This window comes from Hyaena hyaena, unplaced genomic scaffold, assembly GCF_003009895.1.
Source record: "Hyaena hyaena isolate Hyena2069 unplaced genomic scaffold, ASM300989v1 scaffold_295, whole genome shotgun sequence".
Classification (NCBI taxonomy): Eukaryota; Metazoa; Chordata; class Mammalia; order Carnivora; family Hyaenidae; genus Hyaena; species Hyaena hyaena.
Window position 1 is genome coordinate 485,487 of NW_024080928.1, and position 23,430 is coordinate 508,916.

The 23,430-nt window shown below is 39.4% G+C and overlaps 1 protein-coding gene across 3 annotated transcripts in view; it reads left to right on the forward strand.

The window, feature by feature from the left end:
* Window positions 1–23,430, forward strand: part of PPEF1 (protein phosphatase with EF-hand domain 1) — a 119,153-nt gene that overhangs the window by 53,381 nt on the left and 42,342 nt on the right. For all 3 annotated transcript variants that reach the window (XM_039247364.1, XM_039247363.1, XM_039247365.1), the window contains 2 exons: window positions 6,733–6,847; window positions 10,390–10,436. In XM_039247364.1, coding sequence (XP_039103295.1) covers window positions 6,733–6,847; window positions 10,390–10,436 — 162 coding nt within the window. The remainder of the gene's footprint in view (window positions 1–6,732; window positions 6,848–10,389; window positions 10,437–23,430) is intronic.

Below are 23,430 nucleotides of genomic sequence, written 5' to 3' on the forward strand. Positions count from 1 at the left end.
TCCATTTATTTAGGTTTTCTTTGATTTCTTTCAGCAGTGTTTTCTAGTTTTCAGTGCACAAGTGTTTTACTACCTTAAATGTATTCCTTGGTATTTTGTTCTTTTGATTGCTATCGTAAAAGGGATTGCTTTCTTAATTCCCTTTTGGATTGCTCATTGTTGATGTAGAGAGAGAGAACTGATTTTTGTGAGTTGAGCTTTTATTTTGCCACTTGGCTTTGCTGAATTCATTTATTAGCTCTATTAGTTTGCGTGTGCATGTATTTTGAAATAATCTTTCTACAGGATCATGTCATCTGGGAGTGGAGATAGCTTTACTTTTTCCTTTTGGATTTAGATGCCATTTACTTCTTTTTCTTGCCCAATTGCTCTGGTTAGAACTTTCAGTACAATGATGAATAGCAGTGGTGAGATCAGGCATGTTTGTCTTATTCTTGATCTTAGTGGGAAGGCTTTCAGTATTTCACCATTGAGTTTGATGTTAGTTGTAGATTTTTCATAGATGCTTTTTATCGTGTTGAAGTTTTCCTCTATTCCTAGTTTTCTGAGTGGCTTCATCATAAAATGGTGTTAGGTGTTGTCAAATACCTTGTCTGCATCAATTAAGAGGATCATTTGTTTTTTTTTTCCTTGACTCTATTAATGTGGGTATTACACTGATTAATTTTTTTGTGTGTTGAACCACCTTGTATTCCTGAAATAAATCCCACTGGGTCCTGGTCTATGATTCTTTAAAAAATTTTGTTGGAGTTTGTTAGCTGCTATTTTGTTGAAGTTTTTTTGTTGTTGTTGTTATTTGGGTTTTTTTTTTTTTTTTTTTTTGCATTTTGTTCATAAGGGATATTGGTATATAGTTTCTTGTGGTGTCTTTATCTGGCTTTGATATCAGGGTACTATTGGCTTTCTAGAATGAGTTAGGAATTGTTTCTTTCTCAATTTTTTGGAAGAGTTTAAGAAGAATGTGTTAAATCTTTCGGTGTTCAGTAGAGTTTACCAGTGAAGCTGCCTGTCTTGGACTTTGCTTGGACATTTTTGATCACTGATTCAATCTCTACTTGTCCTATATCTGTTCAGATTTTCTATTTCTTCTTGAATCAGTTTTGGGAATTTGTATGTTTCCAGGAATTTGCCCATTTTATCTAATTTATCTAATTTGTTAGTGTATAACTATTCATAATATTCTCTTATCATTGTTTTTATTTCTTTAAGGTTGGTGGTAATGTCCTCACTTTCATTTCTGATTATAGTTATTTGTGTTTTCTCTCTGTTTCTCTTCGTCAGTCCAGCTAAAGGTTTGTCAATTTTGTTCATATTTTCAAAGAACCACCTTTGGGTTTTGTTGATTCTCTCTATTGTTTTTCTGTTGTCGTTTCATTTATCTGAACTCTAATCCTTATTTTCTTCCTCTGCTAGCTTTTGGTTTACTTTATTCTTCTTTCTCTAATTCCTTAGTGTCAAGTGAGGTGTTTCATTTGAGAACTTTCTTCTTTTTAATATAGACATTTATAATTATAAATTTCTCTCTGAGCATTGTTTTTGCTGCATCCCATACGTTTTGGTATGTTGTGTTTTTATTTTTGTTCATCTCGAGATAGTTTCTAATTTCCTTCATGATTTCTTCTTTGACCCATTGACTGTTTGAGTATGTTGTTTAGGGGCACCTGGGTGGCTCACTTGGTTAAGCGTCCCACGCTTGATTTCAGCTCAGGTCATGATCTCATGGTTAGTGAGACTGAGCCCCGTGTCAGGCTCTGTGCTGACAGCATGGAACCTACTTGGGATTTTCTCTCTCTCTGCCCCTCCCCTGCTCGCTTTCTCTCTCTCTCTCTCTCTCTCTCTCAAAAATAAATAAATAAACATTAAAAAGGAGTATGTTGTTTAATTTCTACATGTTTGCAAAGTTTTCAGTTTTCCTTCTGTTACCGATTTCAAGTTTTATTCCACTGTGATCAGAGGAGATATTTTGCATGTTCCAATCTTTTTAAATTTACTGAGGCTTGTTTTGTGGCCTAACATCCGGTCTATCCTAGAGAATGTTCCATGTACTCTTGTTAAAAACTGTGTAGCCTGCTGTTGTTGAATGGAGTGTTCTGTATATGTGTGCTAGGTCTAGTTGTGTGAGGTCTCTGAAGTCTCTCTGTTCTTTTAGCTTGTGTTCAGCTAGTGTTGACAGAGATTTCCTTGAACACCAGGAGCTGGAGAGATAGAATGAAAGAGAGAGAGAAAGAGAGAGAGAGAGAGAGAGAGAGAGAAGCAAAGCAAAGACGAGCCTAGGCTTTGCAGGTGGCCTCTGTGTTGGTACACCCCTTCACTACTTAGCCAGACTGTTTAGAAACCTGTTTTGGCCTTTACTTCCTGCTTGCACTGAGCCATTTTTAAGTTGCCTTCTTGATTCAGCCTTTGCTTGGCTGCTGTAAACTTTGTTTACCAAAGTTCCGTGAAAGCTGATTCTGACAGTTTTTCGGCTTACATTTTCAGTGTTTCTCTGAAGGGATAGGACCTGGGAGCTACCTATTCCTTTATTTTCTCTGACAGTACCCCAAACCCCTCATTCTTAGTTTAGGACCCTAGGGGCATACCCCAGGAGTAAGAGTGAACTAGAACTAGACCGTTTCTATAGGGATTGAAGCAAAACTTTGAATCATCTAATTCCTGTAATGGAATTGAGATTGTCCTAGAGAGCTGGTGCTCCTAGCCACCTGCCAAAAGAAAAAGTAAATCCTCTCTGGAAGAAAATAGGCCTCAACTTATTTCTTCAAGTTTTTATGTACAATGTCCAGAACTTTATACAAATATTAACTTTATACAAATATGCCCACAAGGCATAGGAGGATACAAGATTCATGACAGAAAACGGAGGCAAAAAACAAACAATGGAAACAGACTGATATTTTGATTACGGCATTGTCAGACTCGGAGTTTAAAATAAATATGCTTCATATATTCAAGGAGATAAAAGATGTAACAAAGGTCCAAGGAGCTATAACCGAAAAGATCAATAAATCTGACTTTATAAAAATGAAAAAATTATGCTGCTAAGGGAAGAATAAAAGTTCCAATGTACAGTGTGCTCCCATTCATTAAATAAATAAATACTGATTTTTTAAAAAAAAATTAAGATAAAATTCACATAACATAAAATAGATCATTTTAACTATTTTTAAGTGTACAATTTAGGACTTTTTAGTATATTCAAAATGTTGTGCAACCATCACCACTATCTAATTCCGGAACATTTCATCACCCTAAAACAAAACCCTGTACCCATTCCCTCTTCTCACTAGCCCCAGGTAACCACTAATTTACCTTCTGTCTCTACAACTTTGCCTAATCTGAACATTTCATATAAGTGGAATCATATAATATGTGACCTTTTGTATATGGCTTCTGCTTGGCAAAATATATCCAAGCTATATCCATGTTTTAGCAGTGTCTGTATCTTTTCCTATTTTCAGTTGAATAACACTCCTTTGTGTGACTATACCCCCACATTTTATTTGAGAGGCTATATAGTTATAGAAAAGAATATATCATAATATATTAATATTGCCTGTTCATATCTGGTTATATTAATTTTTATATGCCTGCCAACACATAGAATATGTTTTGGAAAGCTGTTCAAGACACTCTTAACACTGGCTGTTTTTAGGGACAAGCACTGAGGTCTGGGGAAGAAGAAAAACTGCCTTTCATTTACACTCCTTTTTAATATTTAACTTTGTATTTCAGCTAAAAAATGAGATATTTTTCATTTGAAAACTTACTATTTCATAAAAATAAATATCCTTTAAAAGTAATATTTTCCTCCCTCAATACCTTTAAAAGAATATGAATATTTTAAGTTGCTATTTACTCCAGTTTTATAAATGTAGAAACCGATGTCTAAGCTAGCTCTTTTGAGTATTTACTTTTGCAACTGTAAACACAATTATAATCCTACTGAAAGACAGCATTGTGAGCAAGTACTGATATTAGCCAAGTGATATTAGTTAGTTGGAAAAGGACCCAGGGGCCTCTGGCTGGCTCAGTCAGTAGAGTATATGACTCTTGATCTCAGGGTTGTGAATTTGAGTCCCACGTTGGGTGTCGAGATTACTTAAACACACACACACACACACACACACACACACACACACATAATAAAAAAGTTAAGAAAAAAAGGATCCAGAAAAATTATTTTAATAATAGGATCTTTCTGTCATAGCACATTCTCAATATTTTTTAACTTAAAAATCAAAAAACAAAACTGCCTTTTCAGACAGTGCTTCTTCTGATTAATGCTACAACTGGACCAGAAAATCCGCAGTGTCAAGTGAAGTGCAATGTTGGGAATCAGTAGACTAAATGTGCAAACTGAAATAAGTCATTGGTTTAAGGTGTTTTGCCTGTTCTTTAAAATTTCCTTAAAATGTGGCTAAAGGAATGTTGACATTCAAGATTTGACTCAAGTTGTGGATTGAATGGATTTAGAAGCTTTTGTGGGGAAGATCATTAGGTCTTCGAGAGCCAGGAAATATAGGTCTCTCCACTAATCTCCATCCACAGAGGTTTCTCTCTCCGCCTAATTCTCACGTTGCCTCAAATCCTGATTCCTGTCCTTAAAAAATATATTTAATCATCAAAATTGTCCAAACTTAAGTCATGTTTTTGGGGTCTGGGATAGAAAATAGTTTTATTATCTTAATAGCTCCGCAAATAGAAAATTTAAGACCCTGAGACAAAGGATTCCATCTCTTCTGAATCCCATGTCCACAGCAGTATCTGAACAATATGCAGATATGACCCCACTCTCACCCTTTAATAAGCTAAACCAGTGCTGTCCAGGAGAAATATAATGTGAGCCACATATATAATTTAAAATATTCCAGTAGTGGGGCGCCTGGGTGGCTTAGTCGGTTAAGCGTCCGACTTTCGCTTAGGTCATGATCTCGTGGTTCGTGGGTTCGAGCCCCGCGTCGGGCTCTGTGCTGACTGCCAGCTCAGAGCCTGGAGCCTGTTTCAGCCTGTGATTCCCTCTCTCTCTGACCCTCCCCTGCTCACGCTGTCTCTCTCTCTCTCCTACAAATAAATAAAACATTAAAAAAAAAAATTTAAAATGTTCCAGTAGTCACATTAAAAAAGTAAAAACATACTGGGTGTAGAGATTATTTTTAAAAATGAACTTTAGGGGGCGCCTCGGGGGGCTCCGTCGATTAAGTGTCCACTTTGGCTGAGGTCATGATCTCACAGCTTGTGGGTTCGAGCCCCATGTTGGGCTCTGTGCTCATAGCTCAGAGCCTGGAGCCTGCCTCGGATTATGTGTCTCCCTCACTCTATGCCCCTCCCTCACTCATGTTCCTTTGCGCGTGCTCTCTCTCTCTCTCTTTTTCAAAAATAAAGAAACATTAAAAATTCTTTAATTAAAAAATTAAAAAAAACTTTAAAAAATGTAAACAAGTGAAAATAATTTAAATAACTTATTTAATCCAACATATGGAATTATTATCATTTTAATACGTACTCAGGTTAAAAGTTGTTAAGGAGACATTTTACCTTTTTTTCCCTTATGCTAGGTCTTTGAAATCCAGTGTGTATTTTGTACTCGCAGCACATGTCAATTTCAGCTAGCCCCATTTCAAGCGGTACAGATAATCCTGACCCATGAAGTGGTGTTAGCATCTGTTAAATTTGTATCGGCTATATTACTTTGGGGATTATGTACTTGGAATGTTTTCTAATTTTAAAAAAGGGAGTATAACACACTGAATTTACAACAAACAAACGCCCGGTGGAGAAAGTGGAGTAAATCTGTCCAAAACGATGATGTCATCAGCACTGTAACTGGAGGAGAGCAATTGGATGAACAGTCATAATAGGAGATAATCCAAATGGTTTATTTGGGTTTGGAATATGTTTTCTATTTAGACTAGTATATAAATGCACTTGCTGTTCTGTCAAGTCTCACGTCTGTGCACCCAGCATTGGGCCACGCCTGGGATTCTTGGCTCAGGGGTTCCTTGGGGCTGCTAGGCTGCCTGGTGAAATCTGTAAACCTGGCGCCACCACCAGGTTGCCCTCCCAGATGGCAGGATGTCCCAAACAAATGCAAAGCAACCCATCTTCCACACTCTGTCTCCCCTTCTCTTTCACCTTTCCCTCCTTCTCTGTTATTTATTTATTTTTGTCTGCATGTTTCCCTGGGGCAAGGGAATCTCTTTTCTTCCCTTTCACTTCTCTTGGACTCTAAGGACCAAGAATAATCACAGATGTTCTGTGAATGGATGATGTCAGTTAAGAACATGAAAGTAGGGGCCCCTAGGTGGCTCAGTCATTTGAGCGTCTGACTTCAGCTCAGGTCATGATCTCGTAGTTCGTGGGTTCAAGCCCCGTGTCAGGCGTATTGGTGTCAGCACAGAACCCTCTTTGGATCCTCTCTTTCCCCCTCTCTCTGCCCCTCCCCTGCTTGCACGTGCACTTGCTCTCTCAAAAATAAATAAAAACATAAAAAAAAAAAAAAACATGAGAATATAAATGTCCTAAGAACCATTCATTCATTCAACTTGCAAATATCTAGTGAGGGCTTATTATATGCCAGACACAGTGCTAGAATAATTTTTTGGGGAATAATTTAGAGATAATCCTACAATACAGCTTCCAGAAATGTGCTCATATGCTCCACCTTTATAGCTTTCTACGTAGTCATGCTTTTCTTGCTAGTTCATTATATTTATTTCCTCTGCCTCGCCCTCACAGATACTTCATGCTCGTTATGTCTTAGAGGTGCTCTTTGAGACCAAGAAAGTCCTGAAGCAAATGCCGAACTTCACTCACATAAATACTTCTCCTTCCAAAGAGATAACAATCTGTGGTAAGTTTCAGGGCAGAGCTGCCAAATTAATATTTAGGAGCGCCTTGGTTCTACATCATTTGCTTAACTTGAAAACTGTGTAAATTGGACTGTATTAAGGGAAAAGTGTTAATATAGAGTTATCTATCATGATAATACGGTTCCCCATCTTCTCTCTGTTTCCATACCAGCTGGCAGGAATTAATTATGTGGGAAATTAAAGAACTCCTAGCTTTTTATAAAGGCAAACAGCATTTTAATACGGAAAACCACCCGTGGGTGGAATAAGCCTGCTTTGCCCTCTGTCTAGCTCTCATTATCTTTATTTCATATTACTTTTCCTAGGTGGGCCGCTGCGTGCCACTGAGGCTGGGAGGCAAAAAGCCCAAGGCAGGGTGGAGATTAAACTCTTTTCTGCCCTTGGCTGCTGTTGTAGATTTTTTCCAATTGGTCTCTACAGCTTTTAGAAGAGTGGGAATGTCCTAGAAATCTGTTCCTTGTTCTTCTAAATAACAAGGCTAGAGATTTTGTTATCATATAGGCCAGCCTGGCAGGATATTGCTTCAAGAAACAGTACACATTGAAATTCCACACAGTTGGTGCTCAGCAGGCTTGCAACTGTCTGAGAATGGGGTACGTGGAAGGAACAGCAATTCCCTTAACTTCTAATTAGGCCTTTAGGTTACAAAACAGTGATTGTTTTTTTTCCAAATCAATTTGTAGCCTGTGTTTCTTTTACTCTGGCAGGTGGAAGCGGACTTGACAATCTAGGGAAACCATTTCCATTTCTAGCATCTGACGGTGGTGATAGGGACTTGAAGCAGTGGGATATTCCGCATCACATGCCCTGACTTGGGCTTTTGAAGCATCTTTAATGATGCAGTTCGACCCTGATCAGGGCAACACATCTCTGCCTAACAGACAGTGCATCTCAGCAACGGGCGCCTTTCATTCAAAGCCTCACCAGCTCTTATTTTTCACAGAGGTTAAGAATGTGGGTCCATGCAGCTCGGGAAGCTGTGCCAACCCGTGAAGGCTGTGGGACCAGGGCCGTATATGCTACCGAAGTGTCTAGAATAAGCCGAACCGAGAGCGAGATCCGCTCCCACGTGTTCCCAGTATACCCCCAATTGCCACTACAGATTTATCTTTGGGTAAAAGGATGTGAATTAATTAGAGGGCCAGGGAGTCCTGGAATCCCACGGTGTAAGAACTGAATGGTTCTTACTGAGACTAGTCTATCACTTGTTCTTGTGGATGAAATTGAGGCACAGAGAAGAAAGTGTTATCACCTTCCTTGCATTCTTTCTTTCTTTCTTTTTTTTTTTTGTAAATATTTTATTTTTAAGGAATCTTTACACTCAGCATGGGGCTCAGACTTAACAACCCCAAGATCAAGAGTCCCATGCTACACTGACTGTACCAGCCAGGCGCCCCTCCTTCCCTGAATTTCTATGTGATGACTCTCCCCCACCACCCACGAGCTCACTCAGCTAGTTAGTGGCAAAATCAAAATAAAAAAAAAAAAAAATCAGGTCCTCTTTGTCCCAGGTTAGAGGCAGCCCTGTATCTACTGCCCCATCTCCTATCACACATCTCTCTGATGTTTCATTTTTCCTCATGAGACAAAGACTAGAGAATGGATGGATTGGACAGCTTATTCACGTACAGATCTCTATATCTTAGGCATTTGTTTCCAGACATTTTTCCATGGAGCACTACTGCTGGAGGGAAAAGCCAAGGCCAGGAGGTTCCCTTAGCATAGCACTTATTTATTATTTTTGGTCCTGATAGCCCCATTGAACTTAGATAAATTTGGTCATCGTTCAAAATTCAAAACTGGGGCTGTATTTTCAAAACCTTCTGTTTAAGGCAGTACTAGGAAAGGGAGAGAAAGTGTGATGAAATTTTACCATTATTTCAGTTTCTAGATGTATTTATTTACACGAAGATCCCGACATGCTACATTGTTTTCAGTACCCATGCAATATAGAAGGTGTTTTAGTCTATATTTACATTATAAAGATAACAGGTCTGCCCTCATGTTTTTCTTTGCAGTGGAAGTTGCTCTCTGTGGCTATCCTTTCCATCATACATCAAGTTTTATCTATTGCTGTCCAACTAGAAGTTAAAAATGTTTTCAAAGCCTCAGTTCCTAATCTTTCAAGTCTTTGAAAGACAAGTCACCCTGAAGAAAATTAGGAAAATAAAATAATTAAAAATAAATATTTAATGGATAAGTAAAAAACCCTTCCACTTTTATTTCCTTAGAATTGGAATAGGATCATATGAAAGCAATGAGATTTAAGTATACAGTAGCATTAATATGCTCTCAACATTATAGTCATTTTACAAATAAGTGCTGGTGGCACAGGATTTTAATTATTCTCATCTTTGGAGTCTTCTGTTGCATATATTTGGGTAATTTTAGTTGTGGGGTTTTAAGCAAACTGAGGAAAGGTATTTCCATGTTAAATTCTATTTGGCAATCAAATTGGATGCAAAGAATAAAAATTTATGATCAGAGCTTATGAAAGACAGATATTTTACCTAGAAATAGTTATCCAAATAGGGCTTTTGAATATTAACATATTCACTCTTAATTTTTAATTAATATCTTCATATTCATGTGGTGTCCTTTAGTTAGCTGAGTTTTATAAAGCCATGCTTCCATTTTTATTTCCTGTAACTGTCTCATCAAAAGAATGTCAACTCACAATTTTTTTTTTTTTAATTTGAGAGAGAGAGAGATAGAGCGCACACAAGTGGGAGAGAGTGAGAATCTAAGACAGGCTCTATGCTCAATACAGAGCCTGTTGCAGGGCTTGATCCCATGACCCTGGGATCATGACCTGAGCCAAGATCAAGAGTTGGATGCTCGACCAACTGAGCCACCCAGGCACCTCTCAACGCACAAATTTTAAATTTTAGATGCTATTGCTCAAGCATATACTTCAATACATGGCTTTAAAAAACTGTGCCTTTAGCAATTAAATGCATTTACTGAGTGTCTGTTATACACCAGATACTATGAGAGGCATTGGGGAGTTAATGCCAACTGATAGACACTGTTCCTGCTCTCCTAGAGATGACAGTGTGAACAATACAGAAGAATCGCTAAGAGCTTGAGTTGTGAGGTAAAGTTGGGTTTGAACTCCAGCTCTGATATGTGGTAGCTGGGTAATTTTGCATCAGTTAACTACTCTGAGTCTCTTTTGTAACTTCGGAGTGGTGAAAATAATACCCATCCCAAAGAGAGGTTGTCAGGACTGAACAGGATAATTCACGTAAACCCTTAATTCGGTGGTTGGTACAGTAAGCTAGGCACTGCCTAAATGGCAGGAGTGAACAGGTAATTCTAATATCAGATGTTGCCCCTCAGAGGAAAGGGGACAAAAAGAGAGCTATAAAAACAGATTGTTGAGTTAATACCATCATGGGTGAAACCCCAACGCCCTGAGCGTGCTTGGAGTATATCAGCAGTATTTCTGTTTAAAAATTCTGTAACAAAGTGGGTGTTTTCTTGTTTCCTACTGAAGAGTGATTTTTCATTTGCACTGCAGGTGATTTGCATGGGAAACTGGATGATCTTTTTTTGATCTTCTATAAGGTAAATAACTATTTTGCTAAACAGTTGCATTTTTGTTGGCGGAGGAGAGTCCCAGGGCAGATAACGATGTTAGTTTTATTAGGGATATGGACAAACACAGATGTATGTAACAGTTTTTTTTTTTTTTTTTAATCTAAGAAGCTGAAATACTTGTAGAGGGATTTCTTTTGGCTTTTTAACACATATTTCATACAAATGTCTTTAAAAATTTTAATCTGGGTCTTTGCTCAATGCTACTGTTATCTGTATATCCATTCCGATTTGCACTGGATTGTGTTTGTGGTGTTTATGATGTCATAAATGTCTAGATGGCACAGGATGAGAAAGGGAACAATCCGTTTTGCTTTTATTTTGTTCAGAAGTGAGCATGTCACATACCAGTCTTCTCTTCCAAAGCACACTAATTATGCACGAAGGGAGTGCCCCACTTAGTAAGCTCCAAATTGTTCTCTTCTCTACACTGATTCACCATTGCTGAGCTCAGTTGCTTTTCCAGCGCTGTGACTCCTCTTCATTCGTTGGGTTTTGGTGTGGGGCCCACACAGAGGGCACAGAGCAGCTTGACTGGCATGGGATTTCTCTGCATCTCTTTGATCAGATTCATTTCTTTCTCTGAGCCAGCAGTAATGACCTGAATATTTGCCTCTGGGACAACTGTATGAAGAAAAGTGATCCTGAGGTGACCTCTGCCTTCATCCCTTCATCTCTCTTTTCGTTTATTTATTTTTGAGAGAGAGAGAGCAGGAGGGAGAGAGAGAATCCTAAGCAGGCTCTTCACTGCCAGCACAGAGCCTGAGGCAGGGCTCAAACTCGAGAACTGCCAGATCATGACCTGAGCCAAAATCAGGAGTCTGATGCCTAACGCACTGAGCCACCCAGGTGCACCCCTTGATCTCTCTTTTTGATCAGCATGTCAATCCCCACAACTAATATGTTGAATAACTGGGTGCAGCATAGTTGTCTCAGATGGTTGAAAGAAAATATATTTTGATTATTATGATGGCCGATCATTTCTACTCTTTGAATACTATGAGAACTTAAGTAAGCCACATAACCTCTGTAAAACTCAATTTTTTTGGCTGTAATATTCTTGAGCTTCCACCCCACAAAAGGTTTATTGTGGATAAAATAACAAATATCCAAAAGCATTTTTTAAAAGGAATGAATTATAACAGAAATGCAAGGTTTTCATTTCATTCATTTGGAGTGGAAGCTTAGAAGGGAGTAGAGAGGGCCAAACCAGAAGTGGATGAATGGAGCTGGCACTTAGGAGAAGGTTCACTTGAGATGGCAGGAGGCCTAAGCGAGGATCTGGAAGGTGGGAGAAGAGGAAGTAGGAGGCTGCCCAGGAACTTAGGTTGGTGTCAGGAAGTCCAGCCAAAGTTTTTCTGGTAGGGAGCTGAGGGTGCTGGTTACAGAGCAATTCCCGAGATCAATGACAGAATCCAGGCTGGGCAGGGAAGGAAGAGGAGTCAGGATGGGCTGGCCAACTGGGAGAGGTGGGTGTTCGACAGGATTGGCGTGCTTTCTGAGGGAGCAGACTGACTGGAGCAAGGGCCTTAGGGAGTGGGAAGGGTGGGCAGTTATACGGGGAATAGTCCTAGGGGATGAGCATGTTCAAGATGGAGTCCAGAATGTGGCTGGCTGAAGTGAGCAGAAGAGAACATTGGAGAGAGGAGGTCAAGGATGTGGAAAGGGAAAGCAGGTGTGTTAAATGAGTTGGCCACAGGACCATGAGGTGAGGAGCAGGGCAAGGGAGGCCAGTCAGAGGTCATGGGCTAGAAAGGAGGAGAGGCTTTTACCCGAGGCTGGCAAAGTGTTGGTCTTTTGGTGGCTCTAAGGAGCATGTAAACCCTCCCCAATTCCTGCCTCTGAGGTGTCCATCCTGTGGAGGAATGAGTCCTTTCCTTCCAGAGGACAATCTTCCTGAATGAGTTGAAGGCAGAGGAGAGTTTATTTACCATGAAATGGGGATTCTGTGGGCCACACTGGAAAGCTGTGGGAGTGGAGGGAGAATGGACCCGTGAGAGGACACTAAGGAGTTGCACGGTTTGGGGAATAAGATTCGTTTCACTCCGTACATGGTACCGTGTAAAATGTTCAGAAGTTCAGTCCCGCTGTTGCGGCCAGTGACAGTGGAAGGAAAGAAGAAGGGGTGGGATGATGTGGGGAACAACCGCAAGAGAAAATCTAGTGATTATGTTTTTAGACATTTGGGGAGATACATAAAAGGCAAAACAGTTGAGTAGACTACATGAGAAAAATGACTTCTGAGGCAGTTAGAAACGCACATTTCTTGAGAGGTCGTTGAAGATATTCGGATGTGAACAAGGAGAGGACTCCGGCGTAGACCGATAAGAACAGAGAGAATTGCCACGTGTTTCTTTAATTCTCTCAGCGGAGTGGAATGGAACATAGAAAACTGGGAACTGCTAACGTAAAGACTCAACAGGAGGAGGTGGGTGGTAAGAAGTACCGTAAAAAGAACTGAAGGTGAAAATAGAGCATTCACATGAAAGCAAGAAGTATTTTGAGAGTTAACCAATGAGCGCTTTCCAGAAGTGCAGACTGAGAGCCCAACAGTGAAAAGAGTAGGGCAGTCTTACTTGAGAGGGATTTGGGGAGAGGGAGGTGAGAGGGATGTTTGGAAAACACAAGCCTGCAGGAGCCATGAATTTGAATCTCAATAGGCATGAGCGAGAAGCAGCTAAAATGCAGCTTGGATGTGGGATACACTACACACACATGAGAATCTTGAAATTGCCTGGTTTGAAAGGGGAAACTGAGGGAAGAGCCACTGATGACAGCAAGGTTCTGCTCTAAGAAGCTCGAAAAGGTGCTGTGAGAAGGGTGGCGTCAGAGGGGAGGAGGGCCTGGTAAGCCGGTGACAGGGCAAGTCACTAGCATAGGGGCGGCCAGGGCAGTGAGCGTCCCGGGTGGCAGGCCGGAGACGGAAGGGCAGCCCCACAGAGGTGTTGGAGGAGGCTCCTTCACAGGATGGTGTCACTCACAAAAGTCAGCATTTTCCCGGTTTCTGTCTCACTTTTTGTCCGAAGTTTAAAAGAGGAATGAGGATAGGATCACAGGGGCGGGGTACAGTCTGAAACCATGCACCCAGACTGTACGGGAGCCAGTGTTCCCACCCGAATACAAATGACAGTGCCAGTCAGCCTATCCAGAGGACGAGCTCCCATGTGCTTGACTTGTCTTTACTTAGCACTCCTACGGTCCCAGCCCCACAATTAAGGACAAAGGGTCTCTGAGCTGTTAAAATTGCTGTCACAAAGCCAGTGAGCTTGCCTCACCGGATGGGCCCCGGGCTCTTACTCAAAGACCTATGAGCATATATCACTCAAATCCTGACACATTCTTGCTACCAGTTGGCCTGTGTGGCTCCCCATCCACGGCCACTAGGGAGTGGGAGGGGAAAGGCAGAAGTGACAAACAGGGACAATAGTGAAAAGTAAAGCTCATTTTTTTTAATGTTAATTTTTGAAGGAGAGACAGAGCATGAGCAGGGGAGGGGCAGAGAGAGGGAGACAGAGAACCTGAAGCAGGCTCCAGGCTCTGAGCTCTCAGCACAGAGCCTGACGCGAGGCTCGAACCCACAAACCATGAGATCATGACCTGAGCCAAAGCTGCACGCTTAACCAACTGAGCCACTCAGGTGCCCCTGAAAAGTAAAGCTCTTAAATGGCACAGGAGATCTAGAACTATTAGCACAAGATCGGAAATGTCTACCTGGAAGAGAGTTCTACCTTCTCGGGAGCACCTGAGGGGTGCTGAGATCGACAAGCCTGCACGGTCAAGAAAGCGTCCAGGGCTCTGGTGTACATTCTGTTAAGAAGTAAAGAGAACAGATGGTGCATTTTCCAAACCCTCAGTTAAAATGGTTAAAGTAATTTAAAAACACACCTTAGCTTTTAAAGAAATAAGCTTCAGTGATCTGGAAAATTCGTCTCAGCGATGCTTACAGTACGAGCAAGTATCATTATTGGGCCTTAGGTATAGGAGGATGAAAGACCGTGGTGGGAAAAAAAAACAACAACAGGGAAGATGAGTTGAGAGAAGCATAATGTGCCAGGAAGAAGATGAGGAGGAAAGAAATAGCATCTTAGAAATGAGACAAGAGAAGAGGAATGGAGTGGTGGGTTTCTCTGATGGCCTCAGATACAAGGGTTGCCGCGCTGGGATGACAGCAGGTGTTAACTCTGACCAGAGCAATCTCTCGATTGCCTCAGGAGGTGGTAGAGTTTCCATGATGGGTGGATGATGCTCACTGCAATATTCACAGTGTCAACAATGTGATTTTGATTCCTGATTACATGTAATGCCCCACGTGTGGTGCTTTCCTCTGGTTCATTAGTAGGAGCGCGCAGGACTGAGTCACCTCAATGCAAGCCCCGGGCTCGCTCGCTCTCTTCCATTTCGAAGCAGCTCGTGACCATGCTTTAACGTATCCCTATTTAATTTATTAATTTATTTATTAAAATTAGCAACCTATGGATTATTTAATTTATCAACATGTATTTTATTCAGATATCGATTGAACTTGAATTGCAGAGAATAGCTTGGCAAAATACTCCTGTTGAAGATTTTTGCAGCTATAAATCACTCAAGTTTATATTATGCTCTGATTCCTCTCAATCAGCCCAAAAGAGAAACCAGGAAACCTCCAGGCTTTGAATGAAGGCAAAATTGTTATTCATCTTCCAGTTGATGAATTGGAATTGAAGTTGCTTGCTAGGCAATTTCTTCCTCGTCAGGTCTTTTATATGATTTGGGATGAGTAGGCTGTGGGGCCAGGGCTGGCCCAAGGCCAACTGAAGGCATACCATACAGTGTAGGATCCCTGAGGTACCTTGCTCTATTACTCTTTTCATCCGAGTGGTTGGTTTGGTTCAAGACTTGTATCGTTATAACCGATCATATACAAAAGCAAGTCTGTCCACTAATTCATTCATTTAATAAACTTTTGTCTGGTCCTTGCAGTGTTCAAGGCACTATATAAAAACCGAGAAGGTACAAAGATGAGTATGAAGTTTATTCATTTCACGTATATTTATCAAACACCTGTTATGAATGAAGTACTCTGCTAAGGGTTGGGGGTACAGTCTGATTAAGGTGCAGTTTTTAGCCGCAGAGACCTCATAGTTCAGTGGTGAAGGTCAACCTATGAAAAGACAGGATGGTTCAGGGTGGAGTGTATTAATGACTGGGGTAAGCACAAGGCTCCAAGGTAGCCCACTGGAGGGGCACCTAACCTCACAGGAGACTTCTTGGAAGAGGTGACATTTAAGACAGTCCGTTCAAAGAATTTTAATAATTTAGTAAGTGCCTGAGTCACAAAGGAAAGTTTTGGAGGATTGGAAAACATTTTATTCTCCTGCACTTTTTGTGGTGCTCTGTGATAAGTCATGGGATTCATACAGGTGACTGCTTTTGATTATTTGTTTTGAGATTTGGGTTTCTTTCATATTTGGTTGTCCATAAAAAACCTGTCATGTAGCACCTTAAGATGAAGCCAGGCATTTCTAGCTATAATCCTATCTGGGTTGGAAAAGAATTCTTTCCTCTGGGTACCACATTGTAACAGACCTTTGCTAAAAGGGCGTCTCAACATTATATGGCTTCAGATATCATCAAGTGAAGCAATTTACATAGCATTAGTTAGGTTTATTTTTAGATTTCATTTTCTGAAAAGGTTAATTTTAATCAGCCACTTTTGCTTAATTAGAGTGACCGATTTGAAATACTTCATTCAGAGCCTTAATTAGCCTTGCTAAAATTACAAGACACTTTTTTCCTCACTGACTAGAAAGCTTGAAATTTTAGATCAAGTATTGGCAAATTAGTTTGTTAAATTGATGCTGTGAGTGGAGACCTCCTGAAGTTGAAAAAGAGATGTGCGTGGGCAGAGAGAAGCTGATTAACTCTTAACCCTGTGGAGGTCACCCTGACGCTGTCCGTTGGAAGCCAAGCCACCTTCTTTTCCTTTTCCTTCTCTCTTCCTTACCATTCTCCACTCCCGGTGCCCGTGTTTTTCCACTTGAGAAGGTCGTTAAATATTTTCTTTTTTCTCTCTCAGTGATACGCTCATACTGTCACAGTAGTCAATTCTTTTTCTTTTGAGATGAAGGCAGTGTGTTGCAATCAGAAGAACAGATATCTAAAACAGGGTTGGCAAAAGCAATAAAAATGAAAATAATGTGGAGTTGAAGTCCAGAGGTTATTGTTTGATGTGCCTTGGGAAAATGTGCAAAAAAAAAAAATTGGCATAACTTCTAGATGTTGATTGTAAAATGCTTCAAAAGGAAATAGGTGAGAATATAAGGAAACATCTTGTCTTTGTCTCCCTTCAAGTTAAGTAACTGTGGTCCGCTGTTTTTGCCCCTCCAGGTCATCTGAATGCTGTTCAGAGTTGGTAGTTGCCCTAGGTTTTATATATTTGTCAACTTCATTTCCATGCCACAGACAGTTTGTTGTATATTAGCTGCAGAATAAGCCAGAGAGTTTGGTTTACTGGAACTGAGTGAAGATTGGGTTTTAGCAGCAGTTTTTTTTTTTTAATATTTTTATTTATTTCTAGGAGAGAGAGAGAGAGAGAGACAGCGTGAGCAGGAGAGGGTCAGAGAGAGAGAGGGAGACACAGACTCCGAAACAGGCTCCAGCCTCTGAGCTGGCTGTCAGCACAGAGCCCGTCGCGGGCCTCGAACCCACGAACCGCGAGATCATGACCTAAGTGAAAGTCGGACGCTTAACCGACTAAGCCACCCAGGCGCCCCTTAGCAGCAGTTTTTGCTTCTTTGAAGGAAACCCAGACAAATCTCAGTAGTCGGAAGCCCAATTATCCCAGAGAGTTTATGTATAAGGACACTTAGTTCCTCATCTTCTTATTTGTTTTCTAGTTTCCTTACTGTTCTACAATAAAGATATATTTGAACTCTTATGTATAAAGTAACATGACTAATACTGAACCAATAGGGCAGATCTTATACATTTAAATAAACTGTGCCTTTTTTGAACTGGTTGTTCTGAGAGGCTTAACATGTACGGGAGTTCAGTACACATTGAAGATGCCTTTCAGAGTCGCTTTCAGAGACTGTGACATATTCTACTGAATGAACTTCATTATCACAAATCCTAGTCTTTTGACAACATGTGTAATTTTTTGCAAAGGTTAAAACTCGCCATTGTCAACAGTGCTATATAAGGTGGATGACCTAGGTGACCATTACTATTAATTAGGTTTGACTAAAGGAATTCATTATTCTTTGTTCACAGTAGAGGTGAAATACCTACAAAGTTTGGTTGAACTGGAGATGAGAAGTTTCTAATACAAGAAAATTTGTCATCCTAGTGGAAAACATGTTTATTATCCAGATATAATAAATATGATTTTAGTTATTTATAATAAATGTGAGGCACCTGGGTGGCTCAGTCAGTTGAGCATCTGACTCTTGATTTCGGCTCAGGTTATGATCCTGGGGTCATGGGCTCGAGCCCCACATTGGGGTCTGCACTTAAGCGTGGAGCTTAAGACTCTCTCCCTCGCTCTCCCTCCCCCACTCACGCACGTGCACGTGCACATGTGCGTGTGTTCTCTCTAAATAAAATTAAAAATTAAACATAGAAATAAATATAATTTTAGACCACTGAATGCTTTTCTAATATTTCGGTATTAAGGTTATGCTGGTTTCATGAAGTAAATTGAAAAGATTTTCATCTTTTTCTGTGGTTTGGAATAATTAAAGGCCCTGATTCTCAAACTTGACACTGTAATCACCCAAAGGAATTGGAAAAAAAAAATACTGAATGTGAGTCCTACTCTCAGAGACTCTGATGGACACTTGAGGACTTAATAAGGACAAAAATTTTAAGTCTTATTTACTTAAGTAATCTCTATACCCAACATGGTGCTCCAACCCACAACCCCAAGATCAAGAGTCCCATACTCCTCAGACTCAGCCAGCTGGGCGCCCCCACCCGGGGACTTTGAAAACTCTCTCAAGCGATTTCAATGTGCAGCCAAGGATGGGAATGAATCATTGGTTTAAATAACATTAAAACCATTTGCTCTTGAAACTGGAGATAGAGCTGGGGCACCTGGGTGGCTCAGTTGGTTGGGCGTCCAACTTGGGCGCAGGTCATGATCTCGTGGTCCGTGGGTTTGAGCCCCATGTTGGACTCTGTGCTGACAGCGTGGATCCTGGAGCCTGCTTCGGTTTCTGTGTCTCACTCTCTTTCTGCCCCTCCCCCACTCTTGCTCTGTCTCTCCTTCAAAAATAAACATTAAAAGAGAAGAAGAAAAAAAAGAAAGTAGGGATAGAGCTCTGCGATAAAACCGCAAGGAGATGCACTATTCACGTTTTTTACTTCTTTTGAATCAGTTCTGATAGGTTCTTATTTTCAGGGAAATCCTCCATTTCTCTTGACTGTAAAAGTACATCATAGATGTCTACATTATATTGTTTACATGTATGTACTTCTTTCATCTGCTTCTCTGTGTCTTTATGTCTTTTTTCTACTCTTTAATCTTGCATATTTTGTAATTCCCTCCTTTTTTTGCTTATCCTCCATCAGGCTCATGATGAGTTTATCAATTTTATTCATTATTTCAAAGAATCATCCTTTGGCTTTATGTATTTTTTTCTTTTTTGTTTGTTTTCCATTTCATTAATTTTAGCTTTCATCTTTATTTGATTGATTTTATTGTTCCTTTTCTAATTTCCTGAGATGAATAGTCTTTCATGTGCATCCTCTTTAATAATGAAGGCATTTAAGGCTATACATCTTTTCTAATGTTAGTTTTAATTGAGTCATCTATTGAATTTGTAAGTTTGTTTTTAATTTTCTCTTTGATCTAATGTTTATTAAGACTATAATTTCTAATTTCCAAGTATCTTAATTAAAGGAGCTAGAATTCTTTGAATCATAGTTTTATTAATTATTTCAAATTTTATTGGATTATGGCATGAGACTATGTCCTATGAAATGTTTATTATTTTGAACTTATTCAGGGTTTCTTGGAAATCAAGTATATGACTGATTCTCATAAAGTCTCCTTGGACATATGAAGAATTAATTGTACTCTCTTTTTGTAGGATGTCAAGTTCTTCAGATATCCATTTATTAAATTAAGTTCACTGAGTAAATATTCAATATTTTAAAATGTTTATTGAGAGAGAGAAAGTGCATGTGAGTCGGGGGAGTGGCAGGGAGAAGGGAGACAGAGGATCCAAAGCAGGCTCCGAGCTGACAGCAGAGAACCCCATGTGGGGCTTGAACTCATGAACCATGAGATCATGACCTGAGCTGAAGTCTGATTCTTAACCTACTGAGCCACCCAGGTCCTCCTAAATATTCAGTTTTTCCACATATTTAGTTCCTAATATATCTGTCTAAATGTCTATATTGCTGTGTTGTAAGCTACCCCAATACTTAGTGCCTTAAAACTATAAACATTTAATATCACACAGTTTCTGTGGCTCAGAAATTTGAGTGCAGCTTAGCTGAAGCGTTCTGGCTTAGGGTCTCTCATGAGGTGGCAAGCTATTGGTCAGGGCTACAGTCCTCTGAAAGGTTGACTGCGGCTCAAAGACCCATGTCCACGATTGCTAACTCACATGGCTACAGGCACAGCATTTCAGCTCCTCACTGGCTATGGGCAGACCAACCACATGTGCCTCTCCACAGGGTACCTGAGTGTTCTCATGGCATAGCATCTGGCTTTCCCCAGAGTGAGTGATGCAAAAGAGTGAGCAGGCAGGAAGCTGTAGTATCTTTATGACTTAGTCTCCAAAGTTGCATACCATCAATCCTGCTTTTTTTTTTTCTCAATTCAAAGAAGCAAATCACTAAATCCAACCCACATTCAAGAAGAGGGAAATTAGGCTTCATCTTTTCAAGAGAGTGCCAAGAATTTGTAGACATTATTTTAAAACAATAATTCAGTATGAATACTGTGTATGTTTAAACAATTTCTTCTTGCATCTATAGTAGTTAAATATTTGAAGCAAAAACTTGTTCTTTTGTTTATTGAATACAAGTTCATTAATTGTATCTTCTTTAGAAGTACCTTTTATTATGTATTATTGCTTTGTGATCATGTTTAGCACTTTTAATCCCAAATTTCACTTTGTCTAGTATCAATATTTACGTTTTTGTTTTCTTTTTGTTGTTTTTACCTTGTTTTCAACCTCCCTTTATCTGTTTTTAATGTGTTTTTCTCTCAAACTATATATATCTGAGTTTTGTACTTTAATATAGTCTGGCAATCTTGGTATTTTAATGGAAGATTTTAACCCATTCACATTTAGTGTAACAACAGATATTTTTGAAAAATTTTCTTCTTTTACTCTGTTTACTATTTACTTCACTTTGTTTCATCCTCTCCCTTTTCTTTTTGCTGTTCTGGGAAAGTTTTCTTTATTGTTGTCTTCTTTGGCATTTTTACTGTGCTTTTCCATTAGTTAGTGGTTATCTTCCCATTCCTGACATTTCTGATAAATAACATGTGTATATATTTATCAAATAGCTATAACTTTCTTCTTCCATTATACTCTCTCTCATCCAGTAAGATATATGTATTTATTGTCACACTTTCCATGTATGTCCCCCATTGGATGAGATTTGTGGAGCTCCCCTGCAAATTCTAGTTTACTGCTCATGCCATATTTTTAGTTCTTGACCATTGTTAGGTTTTTCTTCATAGTATGTCTCTTCTATTTCTAGAATCCTTGATTAGTACTTAAATATAAGTTCCACATTATCACTATTGATTCATATTGAATTATATATTGAAAGGTTCATCGTTCACTTCTGTATTCTTTCTTCTTGGATCTTTCCCTGGCTTAAGAACTTTTTATTTGTACTGTACTGTTATTTGGTTAGAATATTTTCTTGTGTGTTTTCCTCTATGGGGCATGTGGGTGCTATATTCTCTGAATCCAAGCTCCTGGGATGCAGGGACTTTGTATTATTTACCTCTGTGTTACTAGCATCTAAAATTGCATGTAGCACATAACACGCAGTCAATACATGTTCATTGTTTTTGTGGTATTAGATCACTACATACTCACATATACCTTTCTTCCACCCTGATAATGTTGTTGCTGATATTTGATCCTTTACACATCTGCACATATTTTCTATCACCCTAAGAAGTTAATGATGTCTTGGCCAATATAGAATTCTTGGTTCATAGTCCTTTTCTCTCTTTAATTTGTAGATTTATTCCATCATCTTCTATTTACCACTGCTGCATATGAGAAGTCTAATGCCAGGATGATCCTTTTCCCTTTGTAACTTGCTCTTTCTGTCTAGCAGCTTCTAATAATTTTACCAGGTAATAGGGACACCCCCCCTCCCCCATCAATTGTGCATAGTATTCATAAGCTCTTTCAAACTTCAGGATGAAGTCTCTTTTTCACCATAGAAATCTCCCTCTCTTATTTCTGTAATTATTGCCTCTTCTCCATCTGTTCCTCTTTCTTGATTCTGGAATTATAATTGGCGTATTAGTTCTCTTGGCTCTGAACTCTAATTTCTTACTCATTCCTTACAATCTTCGTCATTTTGCTTTTTAATCTGTGTAAGAGATTTTTCATCTATTCTTTCAGGTCAATAATGTATTTTCCAATCATTGTTTCTTTTAATTATCTCTAATCTATTGATATTTTAAATCTGAATAGCACATTTTAAATGCTAAGAATTATTGCCTTTTTGTTCTTTATTTTGTGGTCCTTTTATTTTCTTAAATAAAGTTGTCCTCTGTCTCCTTCAACAATTCTAGCTCATTAGGGAACAGAACTTTAGCAGATCTGATGGGTCTGCTTCTCTCTCATTACTAGATCCCTTTAAGTACTACTCCTGCATCAAGAGTGGGAGAGGAATTCTCTATGTTCCTAGGTAGCCCTAAATTCAAGTGTTAGTTTTCTTTTAGCTTCAGAAATAGGGAAAAAGTTCCCTACGCTTTTCTTCTAGTAAGATCCAGCTCCCTCTCCCCCATGCTCTGTATCAGGGCCACCCTTTAATCAAGGGGTATGCAGGTCTCCTCAGACCCAGTTCCTCCATGTTCTCATGCCAGGGTTCTCTACTGCTGCCCCGCTAGCCCCCTTCAGGCCTGGAATCCCAAGAGAGCCTATAACCTCTAACAGCCTTCAGATTCATCTGGGTTACTCATCCCCACTTGGTGAAGGCTGGGGGAAGGAAGAGCATCAGACATGCAGAACCTCCCATTTTTCGTTAAGTTTTGATAAGCAATAACCTATATTTTTGCAACTGGCTCATACTCTTGAAGCCTAATGTGATACTGTGATAAAGTTATGTGAATTACTATATAAGAAAATATAAAATAATGGGATCTTAATATTAGAAATAACATGGAGGTCATAATCAAATGAATCTTTTCATTTGTATGGTACTCTATGGTTTCCTGCAGTTGTATACACACAGTCTCATTTGAGTTCCAAAGTAGCCCTATATGGTTAAGTATGGAACTTATCATCCCCATTTTACAGATGAGGAAACTATAGCTCAAAAAGATTAAATAACTTGCCCAAGGACAAATAGATAATAATGAAGCCAGACTAGCAAATAAGTCTTCTTTTTCTGGTCCAGGGTACTATACTACTGCTTGCTTGCTTGCTTGCTTGCTTGCTTGTTTGTTTCCAATTCTCTTCAGAACACATTACACTGCATGATGATTTTTGGAACCTTTGAGTCATATATTGTAACCTGTATTATACTTTTTTCAACTATTTCTACTATATTAATATGAACAACTTAAAATGTATTTAAAAACCAGGATGGTGACTATAAAGTAATGATTTCTTTTGTAGTTTGAAATCTAAAAAAAGAGGACTTTGAAAATAGTTTGAAAAAGATTAATGTAACTAGAATATGGGTATTATTTCCTGAGTTAACTTTTCTGAACGGGGGGCATACGTTTGAATATATAAGTACTTAAAGTTTTCTCTTTGTAATGTATTTT